Source organism: Pholis gunnellus (assembly GCF_910591455.1).
Source record: "Pholis gunnellus genome assembly, chromosome: 10".
Lineage (NCBI taxonomy): Eukaryota > Metazoa > Chordata > Actinopteri > Perciformes > Pholidae > Pholis > Pholis gunnellus.
This window is the reverse complement of record NC_136537.1, coordinates 6,557,789-6,575,557: the sequence shown is the minus strand read 5'-3', so window position 1 is coordinate 6,575,557 and position 17,769 is coordinate 6,557,789. Positions and strand designations below refer to the sequence as shown.

At 46.2% G+C, this 17,769-nt stretch overlaps 3 protein-coding genes across 5 annotated transcripts; 1 reads left to right on the top strand and 2 right to left on the bottom strand.

Moving 5' to 3' along the window:
• Positions 1-76: 76 nt before the first annotated feature.
• gpr137 (G protein-coupled receptor 137) lies at positions 77-5,895 on the bottom strand. Of its 2 annotated transcripts, none has more exons than XM_079168022.1 (8): positions 5,756-5,895; positions 3,689-4,168; positions 3,316-3,365; positions 2,976-3,210; positions 2,373-2,522; positions 2,085-2,210; positions 1,864-1,982; positions 77-1,451 (listed from the first exon to the last, which is right to left on the bottom strand). In XM_079168022.1, exons 2-8 carry the CDS (start codon positions 4,070-4,072, stop codon positions 1,355-1,357), a joined length of 1,161 nt encoding a protein of 386 aa, XP_079024148.1. In that variant the 5' UTR covers positions 4,073-4,168; positions 5,756-5,895; the 3' UTR covers positions 77-1,354. The 2 variants fall into 2 exon arrangements, with proteins under 2 accessions (XP_079024148.1, XP_079024147.1); XM_079168021.1 differs by lacking the exon at positions 5,756-5,895 and adding an exon at positions 4,761-4,823.
• On the top strand, positions 5,079-13,244 carry pld7 (phospholipase D family, member 7). Of its 2 annotated transcripts, none has more exons than XM_079168019.1 (12): positions 5,079-5,272; positions 5,773-5,880; positions 7,553-8,524; positions 8,734-8,915; positions 9,242-9,416; positions 9,505-9,619; positions 10,154-10,281; positions 10,427-10,630; positions 10,834-10,973; positions 11,244-11,409; positions 11,506-11,605; positions 12,329-13,244. In XM_079168019.1, exons 1-12 carry the CDS (start codon positions 5,144-5,146, stop codon positions 12,529-12,531), a joined length of 2,622 nt encoding a protein of 873 aa, XP_079024145.1. In that variant the 5' UTR covers positions 5,079-5,143; the 3' UTR covers positions 12,532-13,244. The 2 variants fall into 2 exon arrangements, with proteins under 2 accessions (XP_079024145.1, XP_079024146.1); XM_079168020.1 differs by lacking the exon at positions 5,079-5,272 and adding an exon at positions 5,351-5,586.
• Positions 13,245-13,691: 447 nt separating this feature from the next.
• smim19 (small integral membrane protein 19) lies at positions 13,692-15,617 on the bottom strand. Its single transcript, XM_079167314.1, has 3 exons — positions 15,339-15,617; positions 14,441-14,565; positions 13,692-14,219 (listed from the first exon to the last, which is right to left on the bottom strand). The coding sequence occupies exons 1-3, from the start codon at positions 15,461-15,463 to the stop codon at positions 14,161-14,163; spliced, it is 309 nt and encodes a 102-aa protein (XP_079023440.1). The 5' UTR covers positions 15,464-15,617; the 3' UTR covers positions 13,692-14,160.
• Positions 15,618-17,769: the final 2,152 nt, after the last annotated feature.

Genomic DNA, 17,769 nt, shown 5'->3' with positions numbered 1-17,769 from the left:
TGATGAATAAACATTGGAAACGTGGGCACTAATTAAGTACAGTTTGTAGTAAATAAAGGCCAAACAAGCTCATTTAGATAGTTTTTATTGGTTTGCTGTTTACATAGTAAATATCAATCATCTGGTAAAAATATAAGTGACTTTCTGTGAGGAAGCCTCAATCCAGTAAAGGAAACTGACATTTGATTTGTCATATAAAATAAGTTAAACGTACATCAAAATACAATTACACAGGAAGGGAATAAATCAAAAGCAACTTTAAAAAATAAAAATGGTTAAACTTCGCAAAAGTGACATAGAAACCAAAATGGCAGACAGCGGCCCTAAAGGAAACAACTCGACGAGGTGAATACCTGCAGCGATGAGATTAGAAGAGAGACAACCTGCTGATGAGGAACTAGAAGTGAGACATGACTTAAAGAAGCAGAACACCAAAAGTGACCCGTTGATACTATATATTTTAGTGACTTCACACAATATAAGAGGGACGTGACCTTCCTCACAAAACTGCATATTGGTACTGTCAGTGGTTGTTTCCAAGGCTCATCACATGCTGCAAGCTTATCAACTACGTTATGTGCATTAATTACCTCCGCCAGGAGGATCGTGCGCGTCAGTGTGCGCCTCTGTGTCTGTCCACGGCTAGTCTCGCATTCTGCTGCAGCAAACCGCATCATATTTTGGGTGGCCGGTTCTGGCTGCAAGCTCGAGGACCTCTCGTGGTTTGCGGCGACTCACACTCTCTGAAAACACCTTTTGTTTTCCCGTCTCGTGCCGAGTCCTCACTCGCTGCTCTGAACAGTAGGGGGGCCGCTGGCGATGACACAGCTGAGTGCGTCGCCGACCCCCAGTCGCTACTCTGCGCCCACCGATCCGAAGTGAGGGGATTATAGTTTGCACACTTTTATTGTTTGAGAAGGTGTGTACGGCTCACAGCTAACTGAGCGGTCGGTTCAGACCCACCTGGCGGAGATCTGCGCTCCCCTGAGTGCACCTTTCTAGTTTAATGAGGAATGCTTACGAAGCTAAATGTGCAATTGTTAGGGAATAGTAAGAGCTAGTTCATTTTATTAATCAACAATAGGACAATGAAGGATTTTAAATAAGCTAACACATTGTAACTTAAACTTAATCCAGCCAAGAAAAAAAAAATTCTATAAATCAGAAAAATCTATATATTCTCTGTTCCAAAACTACAAGGTGCATATTCACTGTTTGTTGATGAATTCCTGAGGTCTTCAGTGCAAAAACTGTCCACAGAGGGAGGTGCTACTGTGCGGTCTGCCCATGAGATGAATGTCTTTCGGGGACACGGCGCCCCCCCCGCCCCCCCCATAGTGGTGGGAAGTGGAGGTCAGTTCTGGGGGGTGGAGTAGAACGTGTGGTGCTGGTGGCTCTGGTCTGGGGGGTTGCTGGCAAACAGGAGAGGAGCGGTCTCGGCTCCGTACCAGCTGAAACAGTGAGAAGCAGCACACATGAGAACACTTCATTAGTCTGTTCTAGATGTATTAAGGCCCTACGCTCATGATGTGTATTTTAAAACTTGCATGATTTGTCCCGCAGACACCCTGGAAGACCTTTTTTTTCATCAGTGATTAATCTACCAACTATTTTCTCTATTAGTCTGTTACTTGTTACAGTGCGAAAGTGATCTGCAGGTCAATCGAAGACTGAAATGATTGTGTGTCTGCAGCCCTACATTAAATAAACAGCAACGGATCACGTTGGAGAAGCTGGGGCCGAGGGAACGTTTGCATTTTATTTTCCTCGATAACCAACTTCAATCATTAATCAAGTATGAAAAGTGGACGAGTAGCTGTGGACTGACTAATGGTTCCAGCTCCACCTGTGTGAGGACAGTACCTCGAGTGTGGATGTGACCCGCGTGCCCATGGAACAGGTGCATCTTCGTCGCTGCCTTGAGGGTCATCAAAGAAATAGGGACGAGGTAGGACCCTGTTGTTGACGACCACGCTGCTGGTCTGTGGAAAAAACGAAACACACACACAGCTTTAAAAGACGTTCACCGCTTCATGTGTCATTTCTAGTTTTTTTTTTTATTTTAATCCGATTGTGCCGACTACCTCTTGAGCCGGCCGGCGAACTCTGAAGATGAGGATGAGCAGACTGGTCGGGAGCAGCTCCCATATGAAGAGGATGGCACCAAAGGCCAGGTAGCCCCGGTCGCCCAGTTCACTTCGCAAGTCAGCCTGCAAACACACACACAAACACACACACAGGGTTATCTCGTGGTGTGTTGGCATTTCTTTACTGGCCATGGCTTATCGTGACGTTTTTTGAGATATGAAAATATCGACAGCCGTTACTGCCAACTGGAACAATGCGCCGTGCTTTCGGACTGAAACGCTCACCTGGTCGGAGACGTTGTACCAGTCAAAGTTGAACGACTCCACGCGCTGGCTCTGGGACAGAACGAGCACCGTCAGGTTGTAGCAGGCTCGGCTGGCAAACAACAAGATCACTGCTGCTCCCAGTGTCGCTGTGCGGCACACTGTGGTCCCCTGGTCCGGTAGAAGAAGAAAGAAAAGACACCGTCAGCCTGGAGTACAACCAGAACTACAGAGAAGCAGCTTGTGTTTTAGGGGGTGCTTTTATACTTCCCTAAAGTATGCCCCTAGTATGAGATCCTACAATTCCCATAATGCAACTCAATATTCCCTTTCAGTAGACCCTCCCAGATTGGTAAACAGCCCCAATTCCAGTTTGTACGGTTATAAATGTGTATTCTCCGCGCCCAAGCCGAGATAACCCTGATGACGTCATAGTGATGTCACCAGGGTCACCTTCTCAGACAAAACTCCTCCAGAGCCACAGACGACATAAGACTAAGAGTAGGACTAATCATGAGGGGTCAACTAATCTTGACGCGCCCCTTTAATACATATGTTAATTTCCACATTTGACTCAAAATAAAGTCAACGCTGCGTCACTTCAAAGCCCGATGGCGAGCACACCTTGCTGATCAGGTAGGGGCTGGTGGAGCGCGAGTGTCTGGTCAGCAGCAGCAGCAAGGCGGCCAGCAACACCGCGTCCAGGATGAAGAGCAAGTCGTTGACCAGGACTCGGACCAGGACCAGGTTCCAGGTCAACTCCCCCGACCCGCCGTCTCGGTCCCCGAGGACCGCGCAGACCGCGTTGACACAGAGGAAGACGGCGCTCAGGGCGCCGTACATGCACCGCGCCAGCCACCTGAGGGGGACGGGGATGGATTAGTGCTCATCGGGGTCTAATCGAGATCGGGGTTCAGAACAAAGGCTCGATACTGTATTATTCTGACGGTAGAGTGATACTTACACTCCTCTGTCCACGTCTGAGCTATACGTCTCTCTCACTTTGAGTAGCACCTGTGGTACAAGAGAGAAATACGCAACAGAGTAAACACAAACGTGTGACATTCAGAAGGAAACTGAAAGCGAACAAAGTGTTTGTTAACCATCTTTTCTTCTCAGTCTCTCTAAAGCTCCACACGGTTTCACTTAAAAGCTGTCATGCAGACGGCTCGTGAAAGGAATTCCCCCTGCTCAAAGACAATGAAACTTGTTTTTACTTTCACTTATTCATCTATGGCACAATGTCTTCTTTCATCAGTACTCCCCTCTACATTGAAGCTGGCGTGTCCCAGCTTCAAGAAAACAACCCCTGTCCTGTCCTGTCCCCCCGGTCTTACCCGAGTGAAATACAGGTTGATGAGGCTGAGAGTGAAGAACTGCAGACAGACGGGGAAGCAGTAGAGCAGCCAGTAGACTGCGACGGGCAGGTGGTTGGCCTGCAGAGCGTTGCAGAAGTAGAAGGAGAACAGGGTGGTGCGGATGGCAGCCCAGAGCAGGCAGAGGAACAGGAAGACGCTCTGGTAGCTCCAGCGCTTGTGCCTGTAGAGGTAGAGGAGCCAGAGCTGCGCGTACACCACCAGGAACAGAGCGGCGTACAGGGTGGTGTAGAGGATGGTGAAGCCCAGCTGGACCGACGGGGCGGCGGCCGGACGCAGGGGGACCGGGACAGGCAGGGAGGAGGAGTTGGGAGGAGGAGGGGCGGCTGTGACCGGAGCTTCCATAGGAGTACTGACGGGACGGACTAACTGTCCGTCATCACACAAAATACAAACTGCTAAACCTTCCCCCTCTCAGCCAGAACAGTTCACATGGGAGGCCTGAAACAAAGATCACCAGGGGTCAGCAGGTCACGGGCAGAACACCGAGCAAAAGATGGGCAGAATGGAGCACCAATAACACTAATATTTCATATACATCATGAGACCTTATGAGGTTGTGGCCAATACTTTTGTCTTATAATATTCTGCAATGACCAATAGCGAGTGAACAAATATTTCCAGATCACAAGAGATTGTCCTACTGCTGTTCTTCACACTGGAACTTTCATTTTCAGCTGATTTTCTTTAGTATTTCAGAACTAATTGAAGCAGAAATCTGACAGACATGTGACGCTCGTGGGACATCACATTGTACACGTTGTTCACGTGCCCTGGGTATTGTTCGGTGACCTTTGACACTCAGTAACCCACCTAGCTAGCTACATGTCTCTACTTTGCTCTTTGGAACATAAACAACCAGGTCGGTTCATGCTCCGTACAGGTCAGCTCAACAACAGCTCAGCTAACTGAAACTAACTCTGTTCACCAGAGTGAATGCCAACTCTCCCGTCGCTCTGTCACGCTTTTGATTTCTCGCAATAGAAGAGCAAATGTAAGCGCTGTCAGTCATCACGTAACAATAATAACAGACCTTATTTGAAGTGAACACCGAGCTCCTGGATAAACAGCAGACGACGGTGATCCCTTGTTTCCGTGTTGTGTGCTCTACGTATGTCTGGTGGGCGGAGCCACTGCTTTGAATTCAACCGCCAATCAGCGGTGACGGGAAATCGCGGTTTCTTCAAGTTATTGTTTACTTGTCTCGAGAAACACTGCGCGTTCATGCCGGGTTAAACGTTACGGGTGTTTTTTTTTTATGTCACTGGGATCGGTGTTTTAATAACCCTGGCAGCTGTTCAATGCGAACCTTTTTATACTGGACTTTAGCCAGAGTGGATCGTGCCTGCTGTTTGCGGTCCGTACGTTAATCTCGTGCATCACGAAGGAGCTGCTGCATTGTTTACGTGGTCCAACATGTCGATGGTGCTACGATCCAGAAAGCCCACCCACCCCAGTCAGGCGATTGAGGTGGGGTTGCTGGATGCGATGCCGCCGGCAGCTCGGAGGAGGTCGACCCGCCCGCGCGGGACAGCTACGTACGAGGTGGGTATTTTTATTACTCAGCTTCTCCGCCTCCTCTTCCTCCCTCCGCTGCGGAAAACTTCACAGTCGGCCACGTAGCTTGCTCGCTAACGTCAAGGACGGCGACGTTAGCGCTCCAACCCGAGAGAAACATTCCAGAAGGGCTTAGATAGCAACCAGCCTGCCTTAAACTGTCGTATATATACTGCTATTACTACTTTACGTATGCCATAGTTGCTTATCCGGTTAGCATAATCGTTAATAGCTATAACTGCGTCGCGAGCGTCAAACCCCTGCGCCCAGCCAGAACTTACCTAGCAAGTTACTGCATCATGGTAAGTGTGTGGGGGGGGGGGTTTCACGCTGACGGTGTTTACTATGTGAAGAAGATAACACAACGTTTTTACTTTTGGCCTTTTTGTAGGTTAAAATACACGTCCTTCAATCTAACACTGTGGAAGATAACCGGTGCTTTGTTGCGGTGTCTCGTTAACTGAACGTTACCGATCTTGTCCCGTCAGGATTCGGATAAGTCAGACTCTGAGTCTGTCCGGAGCCAAGTGATGGAGACGCTCCCAAGTGTCCCCGCTGACCTGGAGGAGGAAACTGCTGAGGAGGCTGGTGTAACGGTAGTCTAATAATTCAACTCACACACACACACACACACACACACACAAAAACAAACACACACACACACACACACACACCGTTAGGTGCTTCATACAGGCCGGAGAAGCGTATCCACCGAGACCGACTGGATAACTATTATTTATGCAGCCACGTGGTGAGAGAAATGAAGCTGTGTCTGTGCTGCAGCTTTGTTATCAGCAAATATTCGCAGACTAATGCGGAAGTGTCTTAATCTTATTTAGCCGAAACAGTCTATGGTTGTAGAGCAGTGAAGCTCTATATTTAGCATCGGGTGAACACGACTTACATCTCTGCCCACAAATGTAATTTAACTAACAATGTTGGACTGTCAGTGTAAGGCCTTAAGTTAACGTATTTATATATTGTCATCAGTGTGTTATCAGCTGGCAGATAATTATCTATAGATTGTAGTGTAACACGTTACATTAAATTCCCAAATATGTTTCAAGTAACTTAAAAAACATGTTTTTAGTCTAACTGCAAAATGCCCTGTTCAAAAAAATCTTATTTGAAGCATCATCATTAAAAAGAAATATGTTGTGCTGACATTGATATGTGTCCCAAAAAATCCTGTATTACTGGACTGGATAGTTGTTTTTTTCACAGCAGACAGTTGTGTCTTGTCATTGTGGGACAAGCACAGGTGTTACTGATAACATTAACGAGGGCCCTGCTGGATGACTCAGGTTGTGACAGTGAGCCACTCTGTAGGCCTATAACACCAGCACAGGTGCTACTGATAACATTAACGAGGGCCCTGCTGGATTCAGGTGTCCCCGGTTAGCTGTGACAATGAGCCACTATGCTCTATAGCAGGGCCCTGAAACCGAAGCAGCTCAATGAAGTCCACCATGTATTATTTACACCAGGGGTTGTCCTACTGTGACAAGTAAAAACTGTCACTGCACAATAAGACGAGTACAAATTAAAAACATTGGAGAAGAAAAAAAAAGAAGGAAAATAATCACTTATTAGTCGCAGTTCAGTAGCATCAATGTAAAGTAAATAAAACACTGTTTGGAAAGTTACATGTCATTGTTAACGGGAGGACTACAATACATCTTGTTAAATGAATGCAGCAGCTGCAGAAATATAACCAGTAGAGCGGCCACGCCTTCATGGACCAGCCCGGCTTTCTTCTTTGGAATAATGAAAGACGGTTGCCATGAGATGCCGGTGTGTGTTTGAAGCAAAGTATGTTCAGCTTTAACTGCTATCAGAATGTAACGGTAGAGAATGTCGTAGCCATGGTAGCACTCATGTTTTGTTCATAAATGAGTAGGACAACATGTTGTTCAGTATGTGTTGGCCATGCTGAGGTGTACCAGACAGAGAGAGCTTATTTCAATAGGTGTCGCTACTCTAGCTAGCAAGCTACTCTTTGCAGTGCTACGGAAGCATCTCCAGGTAATATTCAGTGTTCCTGTATTGTTGTTACACAGTGTCAAGACAAGGGACAAAAGACTACAATGAGTTTGCAATGTCTTTTTAACTGCTGGCTTTAAAAACAAACAAACATTTCAGGTGTGATGTGTAGCTAAGGATGTCGCCATAGAGCCACTGGGTTAAAACTTAGATAGATTTTCATATAAGCTACACACAAGATGCATGTTTGTTTGTTTTTGTCTCATAAAGTGCTGTCTTCCTCAGGAGCTGAAGTATTGCAGAGTTGTGCTGGACCGCCTGCGGGTTGACGACAAGGCTGCAAGAAGAGAGCTCGAGGAGAAGGAAGACATGAACCTCAAATGCGGGAAACTCTTCTCCCGGATCCCCACTTTCCACAAACGGCCGGCCAATGCAAGCCAGGCCCCGGAGCCGCCCGCTCCCAAGAAAGATGCCCCTGTCCCCCGAGCTGAGCCTCCGGAGAGAGCCGCAAGTGGGAGTGCGGAGGCCTCGAAATCCAAGCCGTCCGACGTCAGAGAAACGGCACTCCCCCTGCCAACGGTCCGCGTCCCCATTGTGGGCCTGGAAGCCCCCTCTCTGTTCGGCAGCACAGAACAAGCAGCAGCACCCCGTAGTCCTCTGGTTACTGCACCCAAAAGCTGGGGTTTGTCCGAGTTTGCGCAGTACTCGTCAATGACTGCGAGCCCCAGGCCTGCCCTCAGACCAGAGCAAGGGTCGGAGCAGCACGTACAAGAGCGAGACCAGCGCCACACCTTTGAAACAGAAGCTGGCGCCGCAGAGGATGACCCAGAAAAGGAGTACGGTGTTGTGGTCAGAAGCAGGATCATCCTCGCCGCCTCTGGAGACATGGGAAAGTCAGTGCCTGACATCCTTCACTCGACTGAGGTTGGCAGAGAGAAGGCTATTATGGACGAACGGCCGCCGTGGGAGACGAAGCCGACGCACACGCTCGAATTTAGGGACTGCAGATCCTCGTCAGACGTTGAATGCAAGGACGAGTCTGCGGATGAGGAGTCTGCGGATGAGGAGTCTGCGGATGAGGAGTCTGCGGATGAGAAGTCTGCGGATGAGAAGTCTGAAGATGAGAAGTCTGAGGGCCACGATTCAGTGGAGGAGCATCGCGAACCGCTCACATTAAGCAGGCCCGAGGTTTCAGCTCTTACCTCTCCTGTAGCGCCAGAGAAGCCCGCCAGAGCTCAGTCAGCCAGGTCAACTAAGGTGAGCCGTGTTGATCTTACTGCCTCATATTGTTTTCTCGGTGGTCTCAGCAGAGTCAGCCACACACAAAGGAATGTCACCACGCCCTGCAGTGACAGCTTTGGCATGCAACACGGTCCTCTGCTGTTTCCCAGTCTCCTTTTCAAAGCTGTCGTCCTAGCTTCACACATTCGCTCACGAGTTAAACTGGTGCTGGTCTTGTTCCACAGAGCTCGAGATGCGCCAGTTTCGGCCTCTTCTGCTTCCTGCCCGCCACCTTGCTGCTTCTAGGGGGGTTCGGCCAGCACGTTTGGCAGTACGGCCTTCCCCTGTCCGTGACTCAGCTCGCAGCTCAGCTGGAGCTGCACTGGCTGGAGGGCTTTATACCAGAGCCTTGCAGCACCGATTGTCGGTAAGACGCTTTGTTCTCGTGAGCCATTAGCTGTGACAGAAAGTGAGAATTTGTAGCGGCCCGGGTTCAAATCCGGCTCACGGCGCTGTACTGCATGTCGTCCCTTCTCTCTCCCCCTTTTCGGTCTCAATCTGTTAGTTAGCTGCGCACAAATGCACCCGACTTTATGTCCATTTTGCTGTTTTGAAGCTGTCGTGGGCAGCTGAAGAAATCATCATAAACCAGTCCAACTTCAAAGTTGAGCAGCTCTAGTTTAAGATGATGGCAGCACTCTGTTTTGTTTGTAAGTGGTTGTAGCTTTAGTGTCTCTCCCCCCCTTTGCTCAGAGTGCAGCTGGTGGAGAGCATCCCTGAGGGTCTCGACCATTCTGCTCCCTCGTCCATACGGAGCATCGCAGACAACTGGCTGCATCTGCTGGACAGGGCCAACAGCTTGGTGCATATCGCCGCTTTCTACTTCACTCTGCAGGGCGACGACCTCGCGGGCTCCTCTGACTCTCAGGTTAGCTCACTGGCATGCTCTAATCTCCTGACGCAGTAATCGTTTGAACCGCCAATGTGTGTGATATCCCGTCTACACACTTTTGTAGGGAAGACTGGTCTTTGAGCAACTTAAACAGCTCAAATCCAAAGGTGTGAAACTCCAGATCGCCGTCAACGCCCCCCAGACCTCAAGTGCAGATACGGCAGAACTGGCTGCAGCAGGTACGTTGTCACCCACAATATGGATTCCGTTGCCTCTGTGTCGTGTGTAAAATATAACTGAACTAGGCCACATCATGTGTATGTTAAGACACACACACTAAGGCTGGGTTGCACCAACACAGATTCCTTTAATCTAAGATCAGTGCTAATCAGAGTTTAGCATAACTAGGTTTAAACTGAGCAAATGTATAAGTAAGCAGAGCTCTGTTGCACAAAAACAACTAGTCTCGATTTGAGTAAATTCAAGTTCAAACCCAAATCAAAGTTTAATCTGCTCTGTATTACTTAACAAGGCATGATATTGTTTGCTAGCTAGCTAGCTAAAAAGTCAGTCAGTTAGCCCAATGGCACACACGATGGCTCAACAGAAAACTTGTTGGTCGAATTAATGCAGAAATATGCCAAAATAATAAAAACACTGTAAGAACAAATCCATTTGAAAGTTGAACACATGAACTACTATGATCCAACAAGTTGGGGTGATGACTCTGCAGTCATTTCTGATCGTCTGCGTGTTTTTATTTTGACTTCCAGGTGCAGAAGTCAGAGAGGTAGACCTCAAGGCTGTCACTGGAGGCATCGTCCACACCAAGCTGTGGGTGGTGGATCAGAAGCACTTGTACCTGGGTAGTGCCAACATGGACTGGCGCTCTCTGAGTCAGGTAGCACGGTGTCCTCATTAGCGGGCGTAGATGTAGTGGTAGATTTGACCTCAGTTGAACTGATGTGGCAGCAAGTTAATAGCATTTCTACAGACTCTAGATGTCAGACAGAAAGTAACCCCGCCGTGTGCTTTGTTGAAACGAGGTGAAGGAGGTGGGCCTGTCGGTGGAGGACTGCAGCTGCCTGGCTCAGGACGCCTCTCGGATCTTTGGCGTGTACTGGAGCGTCGGCGGTGCGAGCAACGGCTCCCTGCCGCCGTACTGGCCGGCTCGTCTCTCCGCCCTGTCCAGCTCCCAGAATCCCCTGCGCCTGAAGTTCAACGGAGTGGCTGCTCAAGTCTACCTGTCTGTAAGTGCAGATCGACTCTGCAAGCTTCCTCCAACAGGAAGACATATTGTGCAGATTTCAGTGGAATAGGAGAATAGCATTTACATCATATGACAAATTAGTTTAAACCATTTTCACATGAAAAATTAATTATCCTAAGATCGCATGTCCTCTCTGGTTGCTCCCGTGTTTCTCACCTCCTGCGTTGCATCCGTCTCCTGCAGAGCTCCCCTCCGCAGATCTCCGCCCGCGGCCGCTCAGACGATCTCACCACCATCCTGTCCGTCATCGATGACGCCCAGAGATTCGTTCACGTCTCCGTCATGGACTACATCCCTCTGTCTCAGCACACGGAGCCGCTCAGGTGACCCCAGTGATTACCGCTGCACTGTTACAATGGTGTGAATCTCACTGCTGAGTCAATTACTTATTAGATACAGGTGTTACAGTGACAAATAATGCAATGCATGATGGGTAATTAGTCACAACACTGGACCCCGATTGGCTGACGAAGCAGCTCCTCTGAGTAAGATGAGGTTCACCTGCACATTATCCCTTCCTCCAGCACCGAAGACATCCTGGTATCGGCCCGTCTTCTAGAAAGCTAAAGGGTTCGTTGGTCCTTCTCTCTCAGGTTCTGGCCGGCCATCGACTCGGCCCTGCGTACTGCGGCCTGCACCAGAGGCGTGCAGGTCCGCCTCCTGGTCAGCTGCTGGAAGCACTCTCCCGCCCCCATGTTCCCCTTCCTGCAGTCCCTGCTGGCGCTCAACAGGCCTCGAATTAAGTGTGACATTGCCGTGGTGCGTTGGGGGATTTTCTATTTCCTGCATGATGACACAGTGACTTAAACGGAATGCTGTTGTATCCTAAACTCCTGATGTTTTGTCTCCGTGCAGAAAGTGTTTAGAGTGCCTTCAACAGGGAAGCAGATGAAGATTCCCTTTGCACGAGTCAATCATGCCAAGTACATGGTCACAGACAGAGTGGTCTACATAGGTATGCTATCAGCAGTTACTGACCTGTCTAACAAAGAAAAGATCCACTGCGACGGGCTCGGATTGTTATTTTAAGGGTCTGACAACATTCTGGAAAGGCTCCTACAGAGAAATAAGACGTCTTTCTTCACCTTTTGCGTCTCGTTCAGAAATCTGTGGGCCTCGTCCACATCATTGAAATCATCCAACTATTCAGCCATGACATTGTAAATCTTCTAGATAACAATGAGCTCAGCTTTTTTTTGGTACTCCCAACACAACAAACCCTGACTACTCCGGCACTGCTCTGTCCAACTCTCACTCACGTTTCCACCGTTGTCTTCCGGCAACAAGTCACATGACGCATTAACAAGCAGAGAAGTAAAGAAACAGGTTTTATTCCTCGGTTGGGTCCATCGGTAAAGTTGTCGGACACTTATGATAACAATCTCAGCCTGTCGGTGGCAAAAACAAGTCGGAGGCTGCCGCGTCCAAGTAAAGAAAATACCAAAGTTACCTCTGAAGTACAGTTAAGATACATTTCAGAGGGAAATATCGTACTTATTACTCCCCTACATTTGCCTGACAAGTACTACAAATTTTGCATATTTTGCAGATGATATTTCATGCAAAACGTTTAATTTGCTTCTGAAACGCGATGCTTTGTTCAGAGAAGAGAACGTCGTAGTCCCATTATGTTCCTGTGCCGGTCGTGCGTTCTAACTGACGTGTCCCGTGTTCACAGGGACGTCCAACTGGTCGGAGGACTACTTCAGCCAGACAGCCGGAGTGGGCCTGGTGGTGAACCAGACCGGCTCTGTGGTAGAACAAGGCCAAGAGACCCTGCAGAGCCAAGCGGAGGAGCTGTTCCTCAGAGACTGGACGTCCATGTACGCCAGCAGCCTGTCTCTGGACGACGTGGACGTCTGCCCCCCCGGGCCAAACTGAGGGTTTCCTCGTTCAATAAAGCACATTGCATTGTAGACGAGCATCCTGTCTGCTGCTGCTGCCGCCACTTGAACTTTATTGGGCTTCTGCACAATCCGCTTGCTGTACCGTGTGAATACACACACTTTATTTTATTGCCGTTTCCCGGCCAGCTGCCTGTTTTTTGTATATAATTTTGGGTTTTTTTTATATTTTGTTCCAAAACATGTTATTTTTATACTTGCTATGCTCGCTTTGTATAATTTAATTTTATGCCTTGAGCATTCTGTATATTTTCCCTTTTAACGTGTCAGTGCCAAGCTTCATCTCAGCAGGAGATAAAACATTTCCAAAGAGGTTCATACACCAACGGCCATGTTTGCACTGCTGAAGCAATCTGTGTGTAGTGAAACCATATGATAGGTCGGTCCACAGTGCTTGTAAATACTATACAATTTCCATTCAGAACTGACCTGTCTGGCTCACAAAGAAAGCCAATTTGACAGTAAATAGTGAGCATGCTTTTTTTTCTTCTTCTTTTGGATTAAAGTGTTTTGTTTGGGAAGAAAAAACCACTTCTCTAGAAACTGTTTGACAGTATTGATGATGAGGGAACATGTCCGTTTCCTTCATTACCAGGGTTATGTTTGTTATTAATGGACCAGTTCCTTCAGTAACGGAGCAGTTTACTGGATGTTTCAGTAGAAATAAAATCTTCATGGTTGGTGATCTTTGACCGCTTCATGACTACAATGTTCATCTTAACTACCAAACTTGTTTCTTTCTTACCTCTCCTGTTATCTAGCCGTGCAGTTAGCTTTGGTTTAATTGTGCCGCTTTTAAAAAGGTGCAATATATGGAATCCAGAGCATTAATTTAGCAGTAAACAACTATTTACTGTGTAAAGATACATAGTGGAGTAATGTCTACCTGAGCAGAGAAGTCACGTCCCCTCTGTGTGTGTGCGCTGTTATTCGATTTTCGCCTTTTGAGAGGCAACAGAAATTCTCCCAATCCCACATATCACCTTTAATGTATTGGTCTCTGACGCTGTCAATGGTGATTGGGATTTAATTTGTGGTAAAACTATCCGCATGGACAGACGCCTCTTGTTTTTGTGACCATTCATTATGCTTATCTGACTTTGTCTCAGGACTGATAATCAAGACATTGGCTGATGGTTAATGTATCTTTATTTTCACATGTGAGAATCTTGATTTCATGACACAAATGACAAAAAACACTCGACAAACAAGTAAAAAAACAAACAAACGGAAACCAACTACAATCTGGAGAATCGTGTTATATGTGCAAAAAAAATCTTCATGATTAACTTTAATTTTTTAAAATCTCAGTCACATCTGCTGCAGTTGCAGCTTCATCACTTCTCAATCCATGTTTAGAGTCTCTGCTCCATGCCGGAATCTCCCTGTGCTGCTTCTCCATCCGTCCGGCTGTATTTCCTCCACTAGTGATAGACGACAAAGAAAACAACAAGAAGGTGAACGAAGACGCCTCCCAGCGCAGCGTCTTCTGCTCCATCTCTGGCCGGGACAGCCGTTTAAAATCCCTCCATTTCCACGCACAGAGGGCTCCAACACGCAGGAGTGTTTCCTCTTGATGACGAGGCGGATGAGTTTCTTTCTGCTCTCATTCCATGGAGAGCTGCACACTGTCTGACTGGCCCTGCTGCTGGTCAAACTTCCTGGCTAAAAAGGACAGAAGAACATTTGAATGTACCCAGAATGAAACATGAAACACGGTCGAGGTCATCAAACTAAAACATCCAACATTGGTCTGTTATTAGAGGTGAGTGCACTTCCTGGTGTTTAACCAGATTGAGTTCTCTTTTCTATAGAATGGGACCCGGGTGAGAGATACATTTTTGCATTATAATCCCAGATCCTGTGCGAGCTACACTGACGCTCACCCAGAGAGTACATCTCCAGCTGCTGCCGCAGGCGGACCTTCTGCAGGCTGTCGTAGAAGTTGGGCTCCGGGCTGCTGCCAGCGGTGGGGGGCAGAGTGAAGATACGCATGATCTTCCTCTTGTTTCTAGGTTAGAAGTGAACACAGAGACAGATTTCAGGAAGAGAGAGAGAGAGAGAGGCCATATTGCTTATACGGAATATCACCGTTCATTTCTGACCATTCACACCAATAATTTAAATGGACACATGATTAAAATACATTGAGTTTGGAGGGTTACGTGAATGCAGAATTAGCCAGACGACCTGACAAATGATTCTTTGTTTTGACAAAAAAAAGTATGTTATTGTCGGTATCAGGATGAAACGTTCCTTTAGTGGGACATAATGTCCTATTGTGGGCCATATAAGAGAACCTAAAATGATCTCAAAATATGTAAAAGAAAACAGCTGACTATTGCATTATGGGAAATATAACCATCACTTATCTTAAATTGGTTACATCTCTAACAGTTTGGAAAGAATGGCAGCACATTTCTCCCAATCCATGGGTAGAAAGGCAGTATTCATAATGTCAAATACATATATTTATGAATAAATAACTAGGCGTTTCTCTCATGCTATTTTTATATTATGTAATATTTTCTTAAATGTTTTATGCCACACTATAGGACACACGTACGGTGCAGGTCAGTGAGATGTTCAATAAACAAATAATTTAGTGATGTATTTACGAAAATATCGGATTTTACACAACATAAATATGTATTTATTTCTTTAAAAATGGTGTTACAATATATATTGTACTGCATATCTATCAACTACCCGTTGTACCTCTATATCTATAAGCAAATAGCACAACAATCCAATGATCCAGTGAAGAGCTGACTGCGTCCTTACTTTCTGGCGTACATCAGCAGGCCGAAGCTGACCAGGATCACCAGCAGGTACACGTTGGTCGCCTCATTCCAGGCCTCGTGCACCGAGTAGTCGATCGACTCGGGCTCGCTCCCGTGACCCCCCATTAAAATACGACGACAACGCGGGGAGATGTGTGAAGTGGAGATTCTACTGTAGGCGCTTTCTCAGCTCACGTTAAAGCTCGCGACTGGACACAACAGAGTGCTGTAAACACCGACGTCATCTCCGCCTCCTTCGTCTTTTCCGTTTCCGGGTAGCGCGCGAGCTCCGGGGCGCGTTGTTGCCTCCGACATTCCTCTAGTGAGAACCCGAGCATGCACGTGACATGTTTCTAAACGCGGGTTTGGAGACGAGTCGAACAAACACACTACCCGACCAAAAGTATAATGAATGAGTCTATTGTTTTTAATGACTAAAATAAATATATGTTATATCATCAGCTTAACTTCATCACACTTGCTATATGACCCTTGTTGCCTCATTGTATTAAGTGCAAGTATTTACATTTTCTGCTCCTTCACACTTTAAATTCAAGATATTCTAAGTATGTTTTACTCCACTGCATTTATTTGGCAGCTGTACTTACTAGTACATTGGGATATTATAGAATATTATGCATTGTTACACATTAAAATACACTTCATTTCACTCATTTGCATATTTTAGTATTGCTACTTTTACTTAGGTCAAGGACCCGAATACCTCCTCCACCACAGAAATATATACATACATATATATTTGGATTGTGAATTTCTTGAAATATAATTAAAATACATGTTCTAATTTGGCACTTGCGCATAAGGGTTTACTGGCACCATGACGTAAGAGAGTCTGCAGAGGTTTATGACGCGGTCTGTGAAATTAATCAATTACATGCTCAGGTGTGAGGGGAAACCCAGAGCATCTTCTTAACGGTCTCGAGTCAGACCAAGGTGGAGGGCTGTCATAGATATGGCGTCATTCCTCCTCTAGAAGGGAACTGTCTCGAGGAAGACAGAAGGGGATCCGCTTCAGACCATTGTGTTCTAAGACACAAACTTTAAGGTTTAACCCAAATCAAAAAAACTTTAAACATCTTACTTTGGCAATTCACAAATCAAAAAATATGAATAATAAACATTTGTTGTAAGTGTAAAACTTATATAAGTACTGAATTTCTATTTTTGATATGTTCCTCCTTATGTTCTGTCAGAGGTCATCTTTAACAGCTCAAAAACACTCGCAACATTATTTTTAATCACCTTCATACTTCTTCTGGGAATTGCTGATAAACATGATTTGTTTAGAAAGCGACTCATTTACCCCTGCTGGTTTTTAGAGCCCCCAACCGTAAAACATCATTAAAGGAGTAATAAGACGACATTCAGAGCATTAATAAAGCAGCAAACAACTATATGTAGAGATAGAGGTGTGAGGGAAAGGCCTCAGCCCCCAATAGAAACAACATTATCCTTATAGAGTATGCAGTCCAGGAAAAAAGTCAAACTTGATGCCATTTACTGGATTGAATCTACTGAATGTAAAGCTAAATGCTTATTTTAGCTGCGTTCTAAGTCACATACTTTTTGACGTTTAGTACGTACTGCAGCTGCCCTCACAAAGGAAGTACTGTTGCATTCAATTGGGACCAAACTACTTCCTCATAACGTGGCACCTTGAACTTAGCATTTGTTCCAATTAGCCCTTTCACACGGGGAGCCGGTCGGCACAACGTTACGTCACCACAGACGAGAACAATAGGATGCAACAACGTAAGTTTATTTGTCAAGTTTACAGTCGATCGGAGCCATCGAGTGGTCTGCACTCAGTCCTGCCTGAAGCACCAACATGGCATCTCTGGTATTCAATATGTGACAACACAGGGGACCCCTGCAGGCAGCACTGCTCCACAGTGGTCTGTGAGGAACCAATACAAGTAGGAACACTGGGATTATTGTAGCTGATGAAGAAAATAGATTGGACTCTGTTCAATCATTCGGAGGGAAAAAAAACTTAAAAGTTCAGTTTAAACTCAAACTGCTTTTTTAAACCACATTTAAATCAGTTAAATTATCAGCAAGTACATGACACTTTATACACACACAAACACCTTTGTTGCATCACGCTGGCTTATTTTTAGAATTTTTTTTTCAAAAGTATCTTATTTTTCAAAATAGAGTTTTACTAATTCATAACTACAGAATACATAAAGCTGCATTTACCATATTTGCTGCGATGAATAACTTCATACATGAGACAGACACACACCATCATGGATGTAACAGCAGAGGAGCTGCGGGAAAGTGTTTCTTACTCGGTAGACAGAACGGGGAAAGAAATATAATAATAATAATAATACAAAGACAAACACACAATAGAAACAATCTCTCTGGTTGCTACTCCTAGCGAATATGACCACGGTATGGGAGCT

Bases quoted from the DNA above. Each gene is read 5' to 3' on its own strand.
- pld7 (XM_079168019.1), top strand. From the start codon at position 5,144: ATGTCGATGGTGCTACGATCCAGAAAGCCCACCCACCCCAGTCAGGCG. The intron at 5,273-5,772 runs GTGGGTATTTTT...TTGTCCCGTCAG, and splicing joins GCGGGACAGCTACGTACGAG to GATTCGGATAAGTCAGACTC. The intron at 11,410-11,505 runs GTGCGTTGGGGG...GTCTCCGTGCAG, and splicing joins TTAAGTGTGACATTGCCGTG to AAAGTGTTTAGAGTGCCTTC.
- gpr137 (XM_079168022.1), bottom strand. From the start codon at position 4,072: ATGGAAGCTCCGGTCACAGCCGCCCCTCCTCCTCCCAACTCCTCCTCC. The intron at 1,983-2,084 runs GTAGTCGGCACA...TTTTTTCCACAG, and splicing joins TTCGCCGGCCGGCTCAAGAG to ACCAGCAGCGTGGTCGTCAA. The intron at 1,452-1,863 runs GTACTGTCCTCA...TCACTGTTTCAG, and splicing joins GGGTCACATCCACACTCGAG to CTGGTACGGAGCCGAGACCG.
- smim19 (XM_079167314.1), bottom strand. From the start codon at position 15,463: ATGGGGGGTCACGGGAGCGAGCCCGAGTCGATCGACTACTCGGTGCAC. The intron at 14,566-15,338 runs GTAAGGACGCAG...CTTCTAACCTAG, and splicing joins CTGCTGATGTACGCCAGAAA to AAACAAGAGGAAGATCATGC. The intron at 14,220-14,440 runs GTGAGCGTCAGT...TGTCCTTTTTAG, and splicing joins GCTGGAGATGTACTCTCTGG to CCAGGAAGTTTGACCAGCAG.